Source organism: Vicia villosa, linkage group LG5 (assembly GCF_029867415.1).
Source record: "Vicia villosa cultivar HV-30 ecotype Madison, WI linkage group LG5, Vvil1.0, whole genome shotgun sequence".
Taxonomy (NCBI): Eukaryota; Viridiplantae; Streptophyta; class Magnoliopsida; order Fabales; family Fabaceae; genus Vicia; species Vicia villosa.
Window position 1 is genome coordinate 154,171,787 of NC_081184.1, and position 20,054 is coordinate 154,191,840.

Below are 20,054 nucleotides of genomic sequence, written 5' to 3' on the forward strand. Positions count from 1 at the left end.
AAATTGACGAATAATTATACTCCCGTTAAAAGCCACACATCGAAGTCAAGAACCACACTCATCTCAACCATTGGAATTTATCTAATGGTCCCCACATAAATTGATGCATTCACCGAGAGTGGTTCTAATTATTGTTCATTTGTAAGTGTGACATTACATCATGTCAAAGTACAAACATCACACACTTGCACGTTTCTTCTCTCTTACTTCACTAACTTATCCATTATAGTGCTAACCTTGCACGTACGCCCCATCTTCGTTCGTCACTAACTTATCCATTATAGTGCTAACCTTGCACGTACGCCCCATCTTCGTTCGTTAGAGACCTCCATCACCGTGTCAGACACCTTCCACGATGGATTTCACCAACTTACCACCAATTTCCTGTTCCACTTTGAAATATATAACATCCTTCTTCTACGTTGTTAGGATCAAGCTATTCTTTGATCTTCATTCTCCCTGCCTTGTTATTTGATGTAAATCTTTGCAAGGAGTTTCTCAGAGATTGTTGGATGTATCCGACATTCATTCACTTAGGCTCTTGTGCAAATCTCTTGTCGCGTCAAATTTAAGTCTTGGATCTTGGCCTAGTATAAAACAACTTGTTTGACATATGAAACATTTGATCTTTTTCTTTGTAGAGAAATTTGTTGGGATGATTTCAAGTTAAATATGTTAAGAAATCGTCATCGATATCAATCACAAAATCTTACGTATAAATATGTTGTTCAAAACGCAAGGACATGAAAAAAGTATTTAATTTATGAAGAATCATTTTATCTTTAAATTGGTAGATAAATCCTACTTAGAAGAATATGAAGTTAAAATCACACTAATATTTTGTTTAGGCAAGAATCATTTTCCAATTAAATTTTATAACATTTGTATGAATTTTTTAAAATGATCTTTTCAATCTAAAAATCTATAAAATAAATTTGAATTTTAAAATGATCTTTTAAATCTAAAAATCTATAAAAAAAAATTTGAAAAATCTTTTAAAGAGAACATGAAAAATATCTATATAGCTGTACGATTTTTTTTCAAAACCTTCAAAAAGTTTTTATTTATGAAAATAACTTTTAAAAATATCAATCGAATATGCCATAAGATATGAACTGTGATAATTAAAGAATCTCAAATAAACCAAAATCAAATTGAGATCAAGCTATTTTTATATTAGTCCAATCTTATTTTAACCAAGTTGGACAATTACACACAGCAAGTTGATTTTTGTTGTTTAGTAGAAAAAGCAAAATATAAAAGTAAGATTGAGTTTAGTAAAAAAATGAAAATAAAGGGGTGAAAATGTGAAATAAGAAAAGTTATAGGAACAACACAAACAAGTATTAGTTGGTGATGATGATTTTTACAATCAAGCCACAACACAACACAACACAACAGCTTCAACAACAAGAGACAGGTAGTTGAAGAAACGAACCCTAACATAAGAGAGAGAAACTTAGCACCTTTGCTTTGATTTCAAGCCCCTTTTAGTACCATTTTGCATTTAGGGATCTCGAATCTTCAATCTACAAAGGCGAGTTTTTCTCTTCTTTATTCAATTTTTCTTCTTTTTGTTTCCGTGTTTTCTTAATTTTGGATTTTTGTTAGCTTGTAAAACGAATCTATCACTTTTTTGTATCTTCAATTTCATCAATCAGCTCGAAATTTCATCCAATTGCTGTTCTATTGATGCCTTAGAGTCGCGCATTGTGAAATCTTTGAATCTGCTGAGAGTGATTTTCCCCCTTTTGTTGACCTTTTTTGGAATCTGAATTTTCTGAACGCGTGTGTGTTTGCATGGTTTGGGTAGATTAGACTTGAAAGGTATTGGATTAAAGTTTCTATCTTGGGTTTTTTTCTCATCTGGGTCTTTGGAAATTGAAACAAACTAGCAATTAGATGCAACTTTTTATTTCATTTTTTTCTCAGTTGGGTGGATATTTATTTCCCCCTCAGGTAGTGGGTTTTTGCTTCCAAGCTTCTGGTTTTTCTTTATGCAGTTTGTTTTTGAAATTGTTGTTCTTGGGTTTTCTGTTACATTGGTAGCAAAGTATTGTTTCCTTGGCAGATTTAGTAGACACAATTCGTTCGGTAAAGATAAGAGGCCGATTTGTTTGCAATATAGCAGTGGTTTTATTATGTTTTCTCTTAAAAACATTGATGATTCTTATGTGTGAGGATAACTTATGTTCGTGGTACTATTTCATATTAGATTTGCATTCTTGCAATGAAAATGGATAGACTGATTGATATATGATGCTTCCAAACTGGTGTTCATAGGAGATTCTCTCAACGAATTATCTAGTTTTACTCATTTAAGATTCTTGAGTTGAGATTACTGCGATTCCAAAACTATATATTGTAGAGCCTAGGAAAATGGTTACGTTAACTCTTTTGATTGTTAGTGCAGTTCACTTGCATATACATCAAATTTCAATTGTTTCACTTGTAATGACATATTTGTAGCCTTTTAAAATATCTGTTCCCAGTATTCAAATAACATAAGTTTGTGGTTATATTTTGTAACGAAGAACTTAGAACATAAGCTCATCTAGTCATCCTTGTTGCTTATTAGATGCCATGCTTTATTCTTCATTTGAAGATTCTTCAAAATTATTTATTGCATCTATTCTTTATTTTATCTTTTAGTTTTTAATGCATCTATTACATGTGTTTGGTGATTCATATAATGTTATTTGAGTTCACAGGTATTGATCCTGCTTCTATGGCAAATTCAAAGAGCTCATCGGGTGTCAGAAATTTTGTGTATCCTGGAAAGCAGGCTCATGCTTTGCTTCCTCCCAAAAGCCCATTTCCTAGTATTTCTCAAGCATATGCTGATTATGTCTCAAATCCTACTGTTGGTTCAAGACCTGTTAATAAGCCAAGAGAAGGAATCACACACCACCAACGTACTTCATCTGAGAGTCATCTTATTGAAGAGCAGCCATCATGGCTCGATGATCTCCTAAATGAGCCAGATACACCTGTCAGAAAGGGCGGTCATAGGCGTTCATCAAGTGATTCTTTTGCATATGTCGACACTCTTAATGCGCCGAACATCAGTTATGGGGATCATGACGAGTATAAATATAAGAATTTCTTATCTATTCCAGCTTGGTCACCTCCAGATTTTGATCGTAACAAAGATGCTCGTCATGTACCCATGTATTCAGAAATGAATGCAGCAAAACAGAAAAATAGATCATGGGACTCTTTTTCAAATATGAGTGGCGCTCCATCTGGCAAAGACAATGTAGCTTTTCAGAGATCAGGATCACCGACCCCATGTACACTGTATGAAGCAGATCGGATCCTACCAACAGCAAATGAAAATTATGATTCCGTAGAATCTGGCTTACAAGACACTAGATCATCTTTTGAAAGAAAGGACGGTTTACATGCAAAGTCATCTGCTTCTGAAACAGATACGAAACGTGCTAAACAGTATGTACCTTTTTGTTTGTAGCTATTATGATATTTGTTTAATTTTACCATTTTTATGATTTGGAGGCAGCATGTTTCAGTGAATGAATAATTTGATCATCTGCTTCTGTTCTCTCTTTATCTTTCTCCATGCAGAATAGTTTCATATTGCAATCACATGAAGTTGCGTCATGTGCTCTCTTTGACATTTTTAAAGTTTTCAGATGCACTGTGTATAACAAATTCAATATTATACTTAGAAAAGGGAAAAAAAATTAGTGATTGCATGTATGCCACCGAAGAATCTCTGCCGTACTTAAACTTTTGCACTATTTCCTGTGTAGAAAAAAAAAACATGTTTCTCTAATTCTAGATAATGGAATTAATGTTTTTTCTTGACTATTTTTTGCTACTTGATTTTACAGCAAATTTACAAAAACCAATTAAAATTCATTAATGGAATGGAAAAAAAATAATCTAAAATACTATTATTGCAGGCAATTTGCTCAACGATCCCGGGTTCGTAAACTTCAATACATAGCCGAGCTGGAAAGAAATGTACAGTCTTTACAGGTAAGTTTCAGCATAAAGCAATAATATGCCGCAGTGATATTTTTTAAATGGATATATGTGTGTGGTGTGTGTACATATAATATTCGCATTACGAAGATTTTATTTAATTCTTTTTATGTCAATACACAGGCAGAAGGGTCTGAAGTATCGGCCGAGCTTGAGTTTCTTAACCAGCAGAATCTTATCCTGAGTATGGAGAATAAAGCACTCAAACAACGTTTAGAAAGTTTAGCACAGGAGCAGCTTATCAAATACTGTAAGTTTCTATCATATGAGAAATATCAATTTATGTTTTCAAGTAATGGAAGTCTGTTCATAGTTGAAGTATTCTTGGTGAATATATATTTTGTTTAGGAGAAAGAAATTAGTTAGATGATTGACTTAATCATATCTCGACAACATTAGAACATGTTTATTGTTTATAACTAAATTGTGATCCGTTGTTAGTGCTAATTTTTTTACACATGATTATATGTTCACAACTAGTCAGAGACCCGTGCTTCCGCACGGGTGATTTTTTTTTCTGGTGTAGTATTTTTGTAATGATATGAATAATATAAATAAAAGGAATTATAAGCAATATGCATAATTAAAAGGAATTGTTTTACTTGAATAGAGTTAGAGTTTTATTGATTGCTCTGTTATATTCCCAATTCTCTGAAAACCTAATATCCATAGGAATCGTTTTGAAATTTGAAAATAAATACTTTAGTTTTCAAATTAAAGTCATTATTGTTTAAAATAAAATAGGCATTGTATTGAAAGTGGCCCTTAAGATTAAACATTATTATCTTATTCATGTGTTAATTTTGTGTGTAATAAAGAACCATATAAAAAAGGACATGTGAGTTGGAGAAAAAAATAAAATTTTAACAAATGCAAATGTAAAATTTTAAATATAAATGAAAAATATGAAATAGTTTACTTAATTGTAAATTTAACAATAATTATATAGAAAACAATGATCCACAAAAAAATGTTTAAGATAGGTTAAGAACACAATAGCAAAATTGGGTCAGGTAATTTAATAATTGACGGTCCAACAACAATTAAAAGAAAATGATATAGATCACTATGGTTTAATTATAAATGAAAAATAATCATATAAATTCAATTATATTAAATAATCATATAAAAAAATACTATAAGATGGAGATAATAAAAATGAAATATTAACATTTAAAAATAAAAATTATCTCTCAATTAATAGTAATTGTTGATTAAAATAAAATAGCTACTATGTTGATAATGACCCGTGAAATAAAAAAATAATTTGATGCGATATAAAATATATTTAAAAACAAATGTAAAATAAACAATAATCATGGAAATTTAATTGTATTAAATAATGATAAAAAATCGTGAGATGGAGAAAAAAATAAAAATAAAGATATTATCTCTCAAATAAAGACAATGATTGATTAAAATAAAATAGGCATTATGTTGATAGTGACCCGTGAGATAATAAATAAATAAATAGAGAAAAAAAATTAAAATTAAAGTAAGAAAGTGTGAAAAAATGTGAGAGAAATTTGAAATTTTAATTAAGATAGAGAAAATGTGTAATGATCGATTAAAAAAATTAAATATTAAGTTGATAGTGGCCCGTGAAATAATTAAATATTTTTGGGAATAATAATTAAATGATCGATTATTAATATTTTTTACGATAATAGATAAATGTTTGAAAAATTAAAATGAAAGTATGGAAAAATGAAATGCGAAAGAAATTTAAAATTTTTAGTAAGATTAAAATTTAAAAATAGATTATTAATATTTTTTGTGATAATAAATAAATTAAGAAAAATTAAAATGAAAGTAAGAAAGTGTGGGAAAATGAAATGTAAAAGAAATTTAAATATGAATTCCATCATCCATGGCTTACATGTGATGTCATCATTCATGCAATAAAGTTGTAGGGAAAATGTTATTTAATTCGGACCAATGAAAAGCTAACACTTGGGGCATCCATTCAATAAAGTTGAAAGAGTGAATACTTAATTTGTTAGTTACAAAAATGACCTTTTATTAGTGCAAATAAATTTTGGTGAAAGGGTAATTTAGGCAATTTGGTCAATCTATTATTAATGTATAGATAGTAGATTCCTTAAAAGAGTTAAACGTTTAGGTAAAATGGATGCTGTAGTCAAACTTGTTATACTAATGAGGTATTGTATGGTTGATACTTTAAAAACTGTAACTAACTGTGCTGGCTCATAGATTTGATATTAATGTTTTCTGCTACTGGTTTGGTTTACTATGTGGCCAGATACTTCCTAAATTTGAAGTGTTTTGCTTTGTCAATCTATAACAACAAATTCATATGCCTTGAGGCAACTAGGCAAGGCTATGGAAAACTTGAAAAGCAATATTGTAGTTTATACCGTCGTTTGTTCTAGTAATTTCTGTTGTCTTTAAAACTTGTATAAGGAATATCTTGTTGTCTAGCCATATTCTTTTCTTGTATTCCTTCTTGCAGTATAAACTCTACGTACACGAGTATCGAGTAAATTTGATGTTTATTTCTCTTCTTCTGATTTACTTATTTGTCATTGTGTCATGTCCCTGAGTTCTCTTTAGTCTTTCTTTAGGCCCTGTAAATTCTCTTTAGAAATGATTAGTTTCAGCAGACTTGACAATTTTTTTGGACCACTAAAAACTAAACAATTTGAAATTCAGTGGAGCAGGAAGTACTGGAAAGAGAGATTGGAAGATTACGTGGCATGTATCAACAACATCTGCAGCAGTCACATCAGCCTCAACAACAACCATCTGGTAGTCATAGACGCACAAACAGCAGAGACCTTGACTCTCAGTTTGCTAACCTTTCTCTCAAGCACAAGGACACCAACTCGGGGCATGACCCTTCAAATGGAGCTCTCAGAATTTAGATGTTGCCACCCCTGTGATAGAATTTGTTTCCTTCCAACATGCGGGATTGTGCAGAGATTTCCAGGATATGTCGCCCTCTCTCTCTCTCTGCCCGCCTTGCTGATATTTCAGCGTTTGTATTAAGTCGTTATTTGTTCCCTATTTACTTAAACTATTGCCATTTATTTAATGTTGCACCTGGTGGTCATTGCCGAAATCTTTATTCTAATTTCGGTCACTTGACCTGCCGGTGGTGGTAACAATGGTTTCGAAGCTTTCACTTCTACTGAATCTCCTTCAGTTCAGTGATTATGTAACTGAATACCTCCTATTGTGAATCTCCGTTGTGTTGGAAGTTGGCCCAGTGCAAAGAGCAGATATCTTAGGGCTATTTGGATGTGCATTATTATTTGTATGGATATCTTTTAGCTAATGTTTGTAATGTGATTTTAATGGAATTCATCTTTTCTGAACATATCTTGTCTGATTACAGTGAGAAGATTAGATTGACTTTGGATATTGTTGTTGTCAGTTATTATTTCCTTAAATATAAGTTCAGCTTTCACTTGTAGACCAAGGCTAGGAAGCTTTAGAGTGTTATTGACTTCAATTTTAGCGTCTTATGCTATCTAATTTTATTCGTTTATGTTTCTCAAGATAGTTAAATCTTATTTTTATAAATCTGGTATCCTATTAAGTGCAACAGGAGAGGATTACAATAGGTGACAACTATTATTTAAGAGATTTAATTCTTCAAGAGATTTAATACATCTGTGTGCTTAAGAGATTTAATTCTTCAAGAGATTTAATACATCTGTGTGCTTAGGGTTGAGTTTGAATTCAAAATTTATAGTTAAGTTGGAAGAGATTATTATCATTTCGTTCAAATACTTTAGGGTTAAATTTATCTGTTTACAAAGAAGATTAAATTATATTATTCTCCTAGTATTTTTAATATTTTTAAGGATAATCAAAGCACTTGATCTATTTTTATTTTCTATAATATTTAGTCTGAATGGTAATCTATAGATTGGGATAATAATATATTGGTAATTTCTCATCCCACCCTTGTTAAACTTGTTAAACCAGTTGAAGTTAAGGATGATATTAAAGTGAAAGATGATGTTAAAGTGATACAAATAGACGTCGGTTAAATTAAAAAAAGTGAAAGATGATGTTAAAGTGATACAAATAGACGTTGGTCAACGTTTCACAAATGAACAATTGTATACCGCTCGCGAGCATATGCTTCAATGGGTCCGCATGGTAGCCATGAGTTTGGGGTTTGACATTGTAATTGGAAGGTCTGATAATGGTTTTATTAGAAAGCATTTGTAACCATGACATGCGAGAGAAGTGGTATGTATATTTTCTCGATTTGGAAGTTGAAATATTATGACACCGGAATGAGAAAGTGTGGTTGTTCGTTTAAACTGCGTGAATATTGTAACATCGATGGGATGTGAAAATTTAATGCGCTTTCTGGAATACATAACCATGAATTGCGAACAAAGCTAGCCGACCATCCCATCGTATGTCGTCTTAAAGTGTAGGAGAAGAAAATTGTTTCAAACTTGTCTTTAATTAGAGTGGCACCGAAAAACATACTTGAAGATTCGAAACAGAAACACCCAGAAAGTGTTTCAAATATCAAGCAAGTATACAACCAACATCATAGAAACAACATGGTGATAAAGGGTTCATGATCCGAAATGCAACAACTTTAGAAACTTTTGGATGAAAACCACTAAGTTTCTAGGTACGCAATATGTGATGATAAACTTATTGTTCGTGATATTTTATGGACTCATCTCGAAAGTATTAAGTTGTTCAACATATTTCCCACTGTTCTCATTATTGATGCAACATACAAGACCAACAAGTATATGTTTCCGCTTTTTGAAATGATTGGTGTTACTTCTACAAAAAAAAGACTTTTTCATTAGGATTTGCATTTTTGGAATCCGAAAAAATGGTCAACGTTACATGGGCCTTGGAAGCGTGTAAGACTTTATTGAAGGATCAGGAAAACATGCCGTTGTGACCGATCGCGACACCACACTAATGAATTCGATTGCAAAGGTGTTTCCTACATCATATGCATTACTCTGCCGATATCACATTACAAAAAATGTGACGAGTCAGCTAAAACTCGCGGTAGGCACCAAGCAAATCAAGGGTGAAGACGGAAAAATGATCAAAGCAAGTGTGGTGGTGGGAAAGATTATGAATGCATGGACTGCCATATTAAATTCATCTACAGAAGTGTTGTATGTTGCCTCCGTAAAGAAATTTAGGAGCATGTGTGTCTGATATCCATATTTCTTAAAATACATTGAGAGTACTATTCTATACCAAGTAAAGGAGAAAATTGTCTGTTCATGGACCGATCAGGTTATACACCTCAGTACTACAACATCTACAAGAGTTGAATCAGCGCATTCAACATTGAAGAAAGGTTGGGTGATTGTAAGAGTGATTTATGTAGAGATTGGAAGGTTATGAACCAAATGCTCCAAAATCAACATTCAGAAATACAAACCACTTTTGGTTGAAGCATAACGGTGCAAGAACATAGATTCAAAAACAACATTATCTATTCACAATTGATTGGATGCGTATCTCGGTCGACATTGAATTTCATCTTTCACGAAGCGAAGCAAGATGAACATACATGTATGGATTCGACAAAGTGTGGATGCACACTTAGAAAGACTTATGGTATTCCATGTGCTTGCCTCATTGCAAAAAATTATATTATTTCTCTAATACATATGAGTCAAGTGTACATTCACTGGAAAAGACTTCGGTTTGATGAAGATGGTGTGATGAGGGATGGTAAATTTGGTATAAACATCCAGACTGAGTGGGAAATAACCTAAGATAGATTTGCGAAGGCATATGATACCATGAAGTTTTACATTAAAGAGCAGTTGAGAAAGATTGCATATTTGGAAATCACTGATTTGAAACCTCATTCACAACCAGTTAAAATCATAGGTGCCCCCAAAAAGGTAAAACTGAATCAAGATTATAATTTAACAAAGCACTCTCCATCGTACTTTGAACACGTTGATTCATACTTCTTGATTTTCTCCAACTCCAAAATCTCAAAAAGTGTTCAAAAGATGATCGCATTAGAAAACCATCACCACCACCTCTACCACCACCGATGTCCGGGATTGAATTCATTCACGAAATGCCGTTTTTATGAACAAACACATTGAGAGGATTGTAAATGTTAGGGGTGATGATAATTGTGGTTATCAGGATGTATCTAGATTTCTTGGTAAATCAGAGGAGGATCACCCACTTGTCTGCGTCTCACTTTTGACAGAGCTGAGGATGCATAGGAAATTTTATAAGAGGTTATATGGTTCCAATTTTTTATTATTCAATTTAAAGTGTACTTGTTCCTTGTTGTATTGGTAAGGAACTATTTTAAAAATGGATGCGCTTCCCTGAATTGGGCCACCTGATAGCGTATGACAAAGTGTGTATCGATTTGACAAGACATGGGTTATCGGGGACATTTTCTGGTTCAGTGAAGTTTTAAAAAATGTGACTCTGAACTCACCCTTTTGAAAATTAAATGTGTGGTTTATTCGAATATGTGACTCCGAACTCATCCTTTTTGTACTTTTCTGATATGCATTTCCTAAATTTCACCTGATACATGATAATAATTTTGTGATCCAAAGTTACCCAATATTTTTATAAATAGGGTGTGTCTCAACCCTTATTTGCTGCACCAAAACACAAAAACCAGAAAGAATGACATCATATCCTCATCTTGCTTTTGTGTATTTAAATGGTCAGAAACCACCACTTCTATTTAGGGTCACCGAGGAAACATCTCTCGTAGATCTGATATCAAAACTAAATACTCTATTGCGCTTTCCAAAAAAATGCAGAGTTGTAAAGCTCGATTATCCCTCATCCTCATTTGACGATGAAGGGAATGTCCATTTCACCAACCTTGAACTAAAGACGGATGAAGACCTAAAGGTTATGTGGAGTATTTTTCTTCGTTATGAATCAAAGAGTCCGATTGAAGTGGATTCGAAGATTCAAAGATACGTCGAGGATATAATCATTATGTTGCAACGTACCGATGAAATAATTATTTAGGGTTAATAGATTTTTCGCCCCCTGCCATATAAGCGATATTTGAAAAATCTCCTGCAAAAAAAAAAGTTGCATGGATTGCTCTAACTTTTCCAAAATATTTTAATTTTAAACTTTTCCAAAATATTTTAATTTTAACTTTTTAAAAAATGCTAATGTGGCATCACCTTTTATTATTTTTTATTTAAAGGAAATGCCACATATGTTTCTTTTTTATGAACTGACCAAAATGCCCTCCTTTTTTATAATTTTTGATGATGTGTCCTTTAAATAGGTATCTTGTTGTTCGGTTGTTCCAATCTTGTTTCATATCGTCTTCTTCAATAATTCCTCAACGCTTCACCGCCGCACCAACAATCGGCAACAATCTGCTTCAGCAACAAACGCGACACGACGCGGTTTCGATATCAACTCGTGACCTTCGTCCGCGACAACAACGTTCGTCCAAGATTTACACCCTCATCAACACGAAGCTCCATCAGAACCAATCCGCTCACATCCGTTCAAAACTCATCACCAACATATGAACGACTTTAACACCTCATCCACGCGACACGCCAACAACTCTCTTTCAACCGCTTCACAACATCGAAACACGATCTACTCGAATTCACAGTAGAAGAAGAGAAGTTCAGGCATAGAGTTGAATTAGAAGAAATTGGTTTCTTCAATTGGTTTTTGTCGATTACACTCTGTTTTTCTTTAATTGCGTTCCAATTGGGAATCTAGGTTTTCACCGTGAACCATCACCACACATTTTTTAGGTAGATTAGCTTAGAAAACAACTTCGGAGCTTGCATACGGATGATCGGAGGTGGATTGATCATCAATCTGGGCTGATAAACTGGAAGATTTTCGGTTCATTTCTCTTTTTATGTATGTATTTCTCTTTGGTTGGATTTTGTATATGATTTTACTTTGAGCTCATTTATATTTGTTGATCACGGTGTTGTATAAAGTTTGCTTTACAAATCATTATTGATGTCTTCCTTAATCTTTTTGCTTTAGGTTTAGATTTGGGTTGTTATAGACATATACCTCACAAATCTTGATTAGGGATAGATGTCTATTAGTTCTAGACTCTAGAGATAGTTTTTGGAGCTAATATTCACCATGGGCATCGAAGCTTAATGCCTCTGTGTTGTTTGTGTTGGTTGAGAGATCGTCGACGCGAGCAATACATTTGTCTGCTGTGTTGTTGAGGTTGGCTGAGAGATCGTCGTCGAGATGATATAGTAATTCTATCTACTTTTGGTTAGAAATGACTTAGGGTGTGAGTGATGCTTGATGATATTGATGAGTATTGTAGGTGGAGTATAACTGATCGATAAGTTTAAGTTTGTGAGAAGTAGATTATATGCAATGCCTGATAAGTCTCTTCTTTCTGAAAAATGAATTCTTTTTGTGTTGATATTTACTTTTCTGTTTTTATGCTTTACCAATTCAATCGAAACTCATAAATGCGGAAACTGTTGAATGACAATTCGATATCACTAATCTCTGTGGACCCGATAATTTCCTGAATAAATAACATGTTTAAACAAGCGCTAGTTGGATGGCAACCCAACGGTTTTTGGTTTATGTTGTTTATGTTTAGTTAGTTTTAGTTCAATTTTGTAGGTTGTTAGAAATAAAATTTGTGTTTGTTCTCAAATTTTGTTTTTGATTAGCTTGAGGATGCATTTGATGATTGTTCAATTTTTATTGTCTCAACAAGAAAATGTTATGGTATTGTGAAAAGTTTAAAGAGATATGCATTGTAAGGTTAGTGTTTATTGCTTTTTTAGAACATAACATGTTTCTGAACCTTACGCTTTGTACAACTAACATGACATTTATTCTATTGCAAATTTTGTTCAATTTTGAATCACTTTAGTTCATAACCAATATGAAGAACCTTTCCATTGTTTACTAAATTGTATGGAGACCAACATTCTTGTTTAACTCGTTTGAATTATGTTTAATCTCTAATTTGTTTTGTTTTGTATGATAGCATTAAAATGAGCAAGACATTTGTTTGATTTTGAGCACAACCACGTGGCCAAATAACCAATTTACCTTGTGAGTGAGTGGGAAATTTGCTTACCCCTTTGAGCCTTTGTTAGAATCCACGTTGGTGTTAATTTCAATTTTTGTATAAATTTTTTTTGAACCATAACCATGACTTGTTATTTGAGTCTTTACCCTTGCCTAATACGTTTGGGAGCCTTCACATTACATGTTTGGTTGTATTCAAGTTGGAAAGAAGGAAAGGTAGTTTGTTATGCGGTTGAGAAAGAAAAAAAAGTCAAAAAGAAAAGTGACAAAGAAAATAAAAAGAAAAAGAAAAAGACTTGAAAAAAGAAAAAAAAATAGAATAATGGTTGTGTTAATAAGTTGTATGGATTGGTGTAACAATGAAAAAAGAGAAAAAGATAAAGAAAATTTGTAAGTGCTTGATATTGTGAGAAATGATCACTCTCATTTGATTAGGCAAGTTTTTGATTCATTTACCTTGTAAAAATAAATGTTTGTTACCCAAGCCACATTACAACCCTTAAAGCCCTTGTGATTTTTGCTTTTGTACTTTCAACCTGAGTTTTTTAAAAAGAATGCATAATTTGAATTGATGTTGGCATAATTGTTGTGTGTGAGTGATCCCTCATATTTGTTTTTCATCCCTTGATGATTTGTGTGTTAGGTGTGAGTCATTCTTGAACATGTATCGCTTTTGAATATTCGACATGTGTTTTGTTCATTAGACTTTGTTTCATATTCTTTGTTTTGTTGTAGTTTAGTGGTAAGCATTGTCATGCATGTACTTTTGATATTTGTATACTATATATTTGCTTTCCGATTGTAAAACTTGTTGAGCATGATTTCTTGGAAATTGCGTTTGTTTGCTTAGGTTGTTAATTCTTGTTTGGGGTCAAACAGGTATAAGTTGGGGAGAGTTTGATAAGAGCTAGATTGTAGTTATTTATGTATATAATTTTACGACATTTATTATCGTCTCTTTTCCTCAACTTGTGTGTGAATTCACACGTTTTAGTTAGATTTGTACATATTGTGTACAATTTGTGTTTTTGATTCATTTATGTATCATTTGATAGTTCTTATGTCTTTTTGTAGGTATTCATGCATGGTTGGAGCATTGAGTAATAAAGGTCAAAGGCTAAACTTCAAAAATGCAAATTTTACCAATTCAACAAAGAATAAGGCTCAAAATAAGGATGATAAAAATCATCAATTTGGTTGCCATTTTGTCATTGTTAGATATAGCATTGAATAAGCTTTCCAACGCTTCGAACCGGGCGTAATTCAGAGTTACGGTTCTCAAGTTATGACGAAAACAAAATTGGAATACCCCATCGTTGGAAACAAATACCCGAAAATCATAACCTAAAAATGTGTTTTTTGCTCCTTTTAACGAGCTACTGTCCCAGGAAATCTCACTTGGCGAGCTTAAGCTCGCTAAGCGATAGCAGAAAAAACCAAATTTTATTTTCGCCATAACTTGAGAACCGTAACTCTGAGTTGCGTCTAGTTCGAAGTGTTGGAAAAATTTACAATGCTCTATCTAAAAATCACAAAATGGCAACCAAATTGATGGTTTTTATCATCCTTATTTTGAGCCTTATTCTTTGTTGAATTGATAAATTTTGCATTCTTGAAGTTTATCCTTTGACTTTTATTACTCAATGCTCCAACCATGCATGAATACCTACAAAAAGACATAAGAACTATCAAACAATACATAAATGAATCAAAAACACAAATTATACACAATATGTACAAATCTAATTAAATCGTGTGAATTCACACACAAGTTGAGGAATAGAGACGATAAGTGTCGTAAAATTATATACATAAATAACTACAATCTAGCACTTATCACCATCATAGACTCGTCTACTTGCTCAGCATAAACATACAATTCTTACCCTTCGTCGAACTTAGATTCACGCTCTAGAGGTAAGTCGCAGACATCTTCAGGAAACAAATCAGGAATTACACACCACTGGCCCATCACTAGCCGTCACATTTCTCTTTATTCTCTACAAAGAAACTATCAACAATACCTAATCTTTCTCCCTTAAAGATATCCCAACTTGATCGGCAAACAAGAATCACAAATCCGTACTCTCTTGGGGTTCGGGAAAAAACACCACCTCAACAACATCTGCACTCTTGTAGTCAACAGTACATTGTACTAACGCTCCACAATTGAAATATCTCAGAGAAGCAAAAGCTTCTCCCCCACTTATTTCAATCCCACTCCTGTAGATAAACGATTAAGAAATAAGAAAGTATCGACAGGGTTTCTAACACATGTCACATACTAAGGAACAAACAAAATTAGACAACCTGAACGAATGGACCGACCTGCTCTGATACCACTATGTAACACTCTAATTTTCCCTCGAATAAGTTTAAATAAAATTAGAGTACGTAAATTAAAAACTTCACCACATTAGGATATCACATTCAACAACAATACAAAACCTGCTCATTTATAATAACATGTAACACATACAATTATTTAATTTAATAGTAACAACAAATAATAAACTTCTCAAATTTGGCTCCATTTTACTGCAGCAGAAAATATCAACAATTATTGTAATACTTATTCAAATAGTTCATGTTATAAAATAAATATAAAATTGCAGCTTAAGAGATATCACAAAATCTCTAATAACAAAGCATACACATCAGAGCAGACACCGACACAAATGAAAGCAATAAAGAAGAGCACTCTCTTCAAACTCATCCACATTGTCACTGCAGATCACCTGCGTGTTACCAACGTGGAGGCAACATTCAAACAGAAAGGGTGAGATATCACCATAATCTAAAGGAATGTATAATAACAAGTAGATAATAGATTATTACATGTATAGTCACCCAATTCACCATTCACACACAAACCACAACACCAATTTACATATCATTTATATAAACACATTATTATTAAAACAACAACAACAATTATGCAATACATTGAGACTTAACTCCAATGAATCGAATGCACGTGGTACCAATTTTTATGAACATTTAGTTTCATCGCATCCGTCCATCATTTAGGCACAGAGCACACCAAAACACACTGAGTACACACAATGGGATTGAGGCTCACCAACACGGACCACCGTCCAAACACCAATGATGCATGATATATGTTAACATGTAACAACAACAAGTACATTGTCTTTCACCAATGACAATTATACTTCGCCAATTCTGGACACCAAACACCCACTATCAAAGACCTGCCACAAGTTTGACAATGCAACCCACAATAAACAAATGCACCATGCGCGATTTAAGCATTGGTCACTTACCACATACAGTTATCACAACGTAAAAATCAATTACAGACCATGAAACACAATTCTAGAAACCCAAAATTATTTTTAAAAAAAATAAATTATTTATGATTTTCATAGGTTCATACGGCGCGTCAAACAGATACCCGAAACTCGAGATATGAATTTTTAAAAATTTCAGAAAATGCAAACACTGACATCATACTGCAACATACACTGATACCATAAAACCTCATTACACTCCAATTAAATTTAGTTCCAAAAACTTGAAATATTTTTACAAGAAATTACATTGTATTAGCTTTCCACAGATTTAAACGGTGCGTCAAACAGACACCCGAAACTCATGTTATGAATTTTTAAAGTTTTACAAAAAGTATGCCAGAACTGGTGGAAATCGATTTCACCCTTTCAGGAAATCAATTTCCTCCACTCCAGAAGTCATTTTTCACAATTTTCGAATTGGAAATCGATTTCCCTAGAGTGGAAATCGATTTTCACTGCCCAAAATTAAATTTTTCACAAAAATGTATTGAAATCGATTTCACCATATTTGGAAATCGATTTCACCTACGACAAAAGTAATTTCCTGCTGTTTCAAAGTACGAAAACCAGTTTTATCCCAACCTTAAAACCCCAACTTTTCCAAAACAGTCAGTATTCAAATTGTATAGGTTCAATTACATTAATACACCAAAACACAACAACCCAACAACAACAATTCATTCTCATCAACATTCATCCGATTGTTTCAAACATACATACATACACATCAATATTCATCAATTGATTCATTCAATACACAACAAAATACCAACACTCATTCCATCATTTCAAACATACAAAAGGGCAAATCATGAACATGAACAACAAATAACAATAACAATTCATAATTCTCAAACCTATCATTATGTAAACCCTTAGAAGATTGGAATCTCTCTTTACCTTGGTATTCCTAGCAAAGCTTTGACGTCTAATAAATTTTTTGATTCTTCTTCCTCAAGCCTTAGCCTTGCCCTTTCACTTCTCTTTTCTCTTTTCACGTTCTGTCAGTTCTAACTTCACTGAATCTAATTCCCTTATTATATTATTATTATTATTATTATTATTATTATTATTATTATTATTATTATTATTATTATTATTATTATTCCAACTAAATAAAACAATTAAAATTAAAAATAATTAATCTTTTAATTTTGTTATTACTATTATTATTTAATCTATTAAAATCTAATTAAATAATTCTAATAACAACATTATCTTACCACCTCCATCTTTCTATTTTTTTACTCACACACCTCCAAACACTTCTATTTTTAATTTTAAAAGTTGTCATCCTACATCAAAGAATCTCAAACACACTAAAACACCGAATATCATACAATATCACACAAATCAATTACAAATAATTAATTAAAATAAATCGAGGTGTGACAACCATGCCTTGGATTGATCCTTAGTAATTAGTAGGTCATATTTTTTGAGCCTTTGCTTGAAGCAAAATCCGTAACATCTAAGAAAGAAAGACAATATTAAGTGTAGGGTAAGGAGATGCTTAGAGTTCTATGTCGGTGCAAAATTTTTGAGGATATAATAAAATTTTAATATATCTAATAACTTGAAAGCTGCATAAAACTTTTTATAATTATTGTATATCTAAATTAAATTTATAAATTAAAAAATAATATTTTCACAAAAATTAGGTTAATAGAAAAAAAAAAGATAAAATTTATTGTAAGTATCTAGTTTTTATCGACTTCTAGTTTTTATAATAATAAGACCGCTGATGATAAAATTTATAAATCATATCTAGTTTTTAGCAACTTCTAGTTATTATAATAATAAGACCGCCGATGATTTTCCAACTGTATGTATCCTTCGTTTTGTACCTTTGATATTTTTAGGAACATTTATTGTAATTAATCCTTCTAAGAAACCATACTATTTGTTGATTCAATTCCGATCAATGACCGTTCTGCCCAACCATATCCTTCTTTTTTACATGAAGGCAATTCTCATTCATCCTTCGTATCTTGAAGCTCTAACACTCATTTTGTTTGTGATATCTGACTGTTTTTCCCTTCTTTTGTGTGGCAATGTGTTGTATCTTCATCGTTAACACAAAATTGGTGCTCCTTTTAACTCTTTACATAGTTTAAAAGCCAAGCAACGAGCCATGTAAGCATAGAATCTTAGAAGAAACAAATGTAGCATTGAAATATGCATTTTTCAATAACAAACTTAGACGAATTGGTTAGAAAATTAATGTCTGTTTGTTGTAGTCAACACATTATTTATGCCAAATTAAATTATGCTCGAGTCATTTCTCTCTCTCTTTTTTTTTTTTACGGAAAAGGACTTGAGTCATTTTAATACTAATAATATTTTGAATACAAGTCGGTATATTGATAAAATTGTGAAAACTAGCAAGAGATGGAGCCACCCGTGCCAAAGCATAAGCGATTACATTCAAGTGTAATAGCACCCAAATCAGAGTCATTTGGTTGTTGATTTATCACATTATCCACAATGTTTTTAGCATCCAACTCAAACTCCACCGAGTTGAACCCAAACTCATGAACCTATTTGATTGATGTCAACAGGCCTAGTGATTCCCCAACATCTACATCGATGATAGAAGAGAACCACTCTGTATGAGCTGCAATAAACTGACCCTTATCATCTCGAATGCACCATTCTATTCTTACCTTGTTATCAGTAAAGGATGCATCGATGTTACATTTGAGACGACCAACAGACGGTTTGCTCCATATGAATTCCGAAGGCCTTAGAGATTGATTGTTATTACTTGTCGAATATTTTGTGCATTCCCCCAACCTATTAACAAAATGAGTAGCTCGAGTATAAATAGTATTTGCAGAGTCTTCTACCTGGTTCTAGATTTGGTTATTTCTACATTTCCAGATACTCCACAAACTGGTCGAGAACACTGGTTATTATTCTTGATTTGCAACTTGCAAAAAAGAAAATGCTATTGTAGCAAAAAAAGAGTTAGTATTCATCGACTGTTGCAACATGGACCACATTCCCACTTTTTCCCAGCATTCGATACTCTTTGGGCAATATAGAAATAAATGTTTAACATCTTCCACACTTTCGTCGCAAATACCGCAAAGAGAAGAACATTGGACACCTTTATCGATGAAGCGCAATCTGATCGGCACACGATTCCTACATAATCACCAAAGGGAATTTTTCACCCTCGAAGGGGCCTTGATTTTCCAAATTAAGTCCCACTTCTCATTGATACTAAGGTGTGAGGTATCAATAACATCTTTTATACAATAACGATAAGCATTATGCATGGAAAATATTCTGTTTTTTTAATCCTCCAAACTCGCTTATCCTCACAAACTGCTTTAAACAATGACGTGTTAAGAACCTTAGTCGCTTCAACCTCCTCGATAAGAGTATTAATCAAGTTTGAGTTACACTTCTTGATATCTCTATTCAATAGATCCGACACTTTAAGATTATCCACTAGCGAATTAGATGGCCAAGGATTACGCAACAAAGTGTTATCATGAAGCCAATTGTGACCCCAAACCAGAATATATTCTCCCGATAAAATACTTCACTTGTACCTATTCTGAACCACAAACGTAGAACTCCAAATACTCCTCCACATATAACGGGTTGGGACCGATGACAGAGACAAGAAAATCACACTTAGGAAAATACATAATTAAAAGCACTCAGGTTTTTGAATCCCATACCTCC

The 20,054-nt window shown here is 32.7% G+C and overlaps 1 protein-coding gene across 1 annotated transcript; it reads left to right on the forward strand.

The window, feature by feature from the left end:
• The first annotated feature begins 1,360 nt into the window (after positions 1–1,360).
• LOC131603312 (uncharacterized protein At4g06598-like) lies at positions 1,361–7,348 on the forward strand. The gene is made up of 5 exons (XM_058875608.1): positions 1,361–1,537; positions 2,712–3,450; positions 3,927–4,002; positions 4,132–4,258; positions 6,682–7,348. Exons 2-5 carry the CDS (start codon positions 2,729–2,731, stop codon positions 6,891–6,893), a joined length of 1,137 nt encoding a protein of 378 aa, XP_058731591.1. The 5' UTR covers positions 1,361–1,537; positions 2,712–2,728; the 3' UTR covers positions 6,894–7,348.
• The last annotated feature ends 12,706 nt before the right edge of the window (positions 7,349–20,054 follow it).

What these genes read in the sequence shown, in the direction of transcription:
- LOC131603312 (XM_058875608.1), top strand. Translation starts at nt 2,729, where the DNA reads ATGGCAAATTCAAAGAGCTCATCGGGTGTCAGAAATTTTGTGTATCCT. An exon ending in GATACGAAACGTGCTAAACA is followed by an intron (nt 3,451 to 3,926) that starts GTATGTACCTTT and finishes CTATTATTGCAG; the next exon opens with GCAATTTGCTCAACGATCCC. An exon ending in GAAATGTACAGTCTTTACAG is followed by an intron (nt 4,003 to 4,131) that starts GTAAGTTTCAGC and finishes GTCAATACACAG; the next exon opens with GCAGAAGGGTCTGAAGTATC.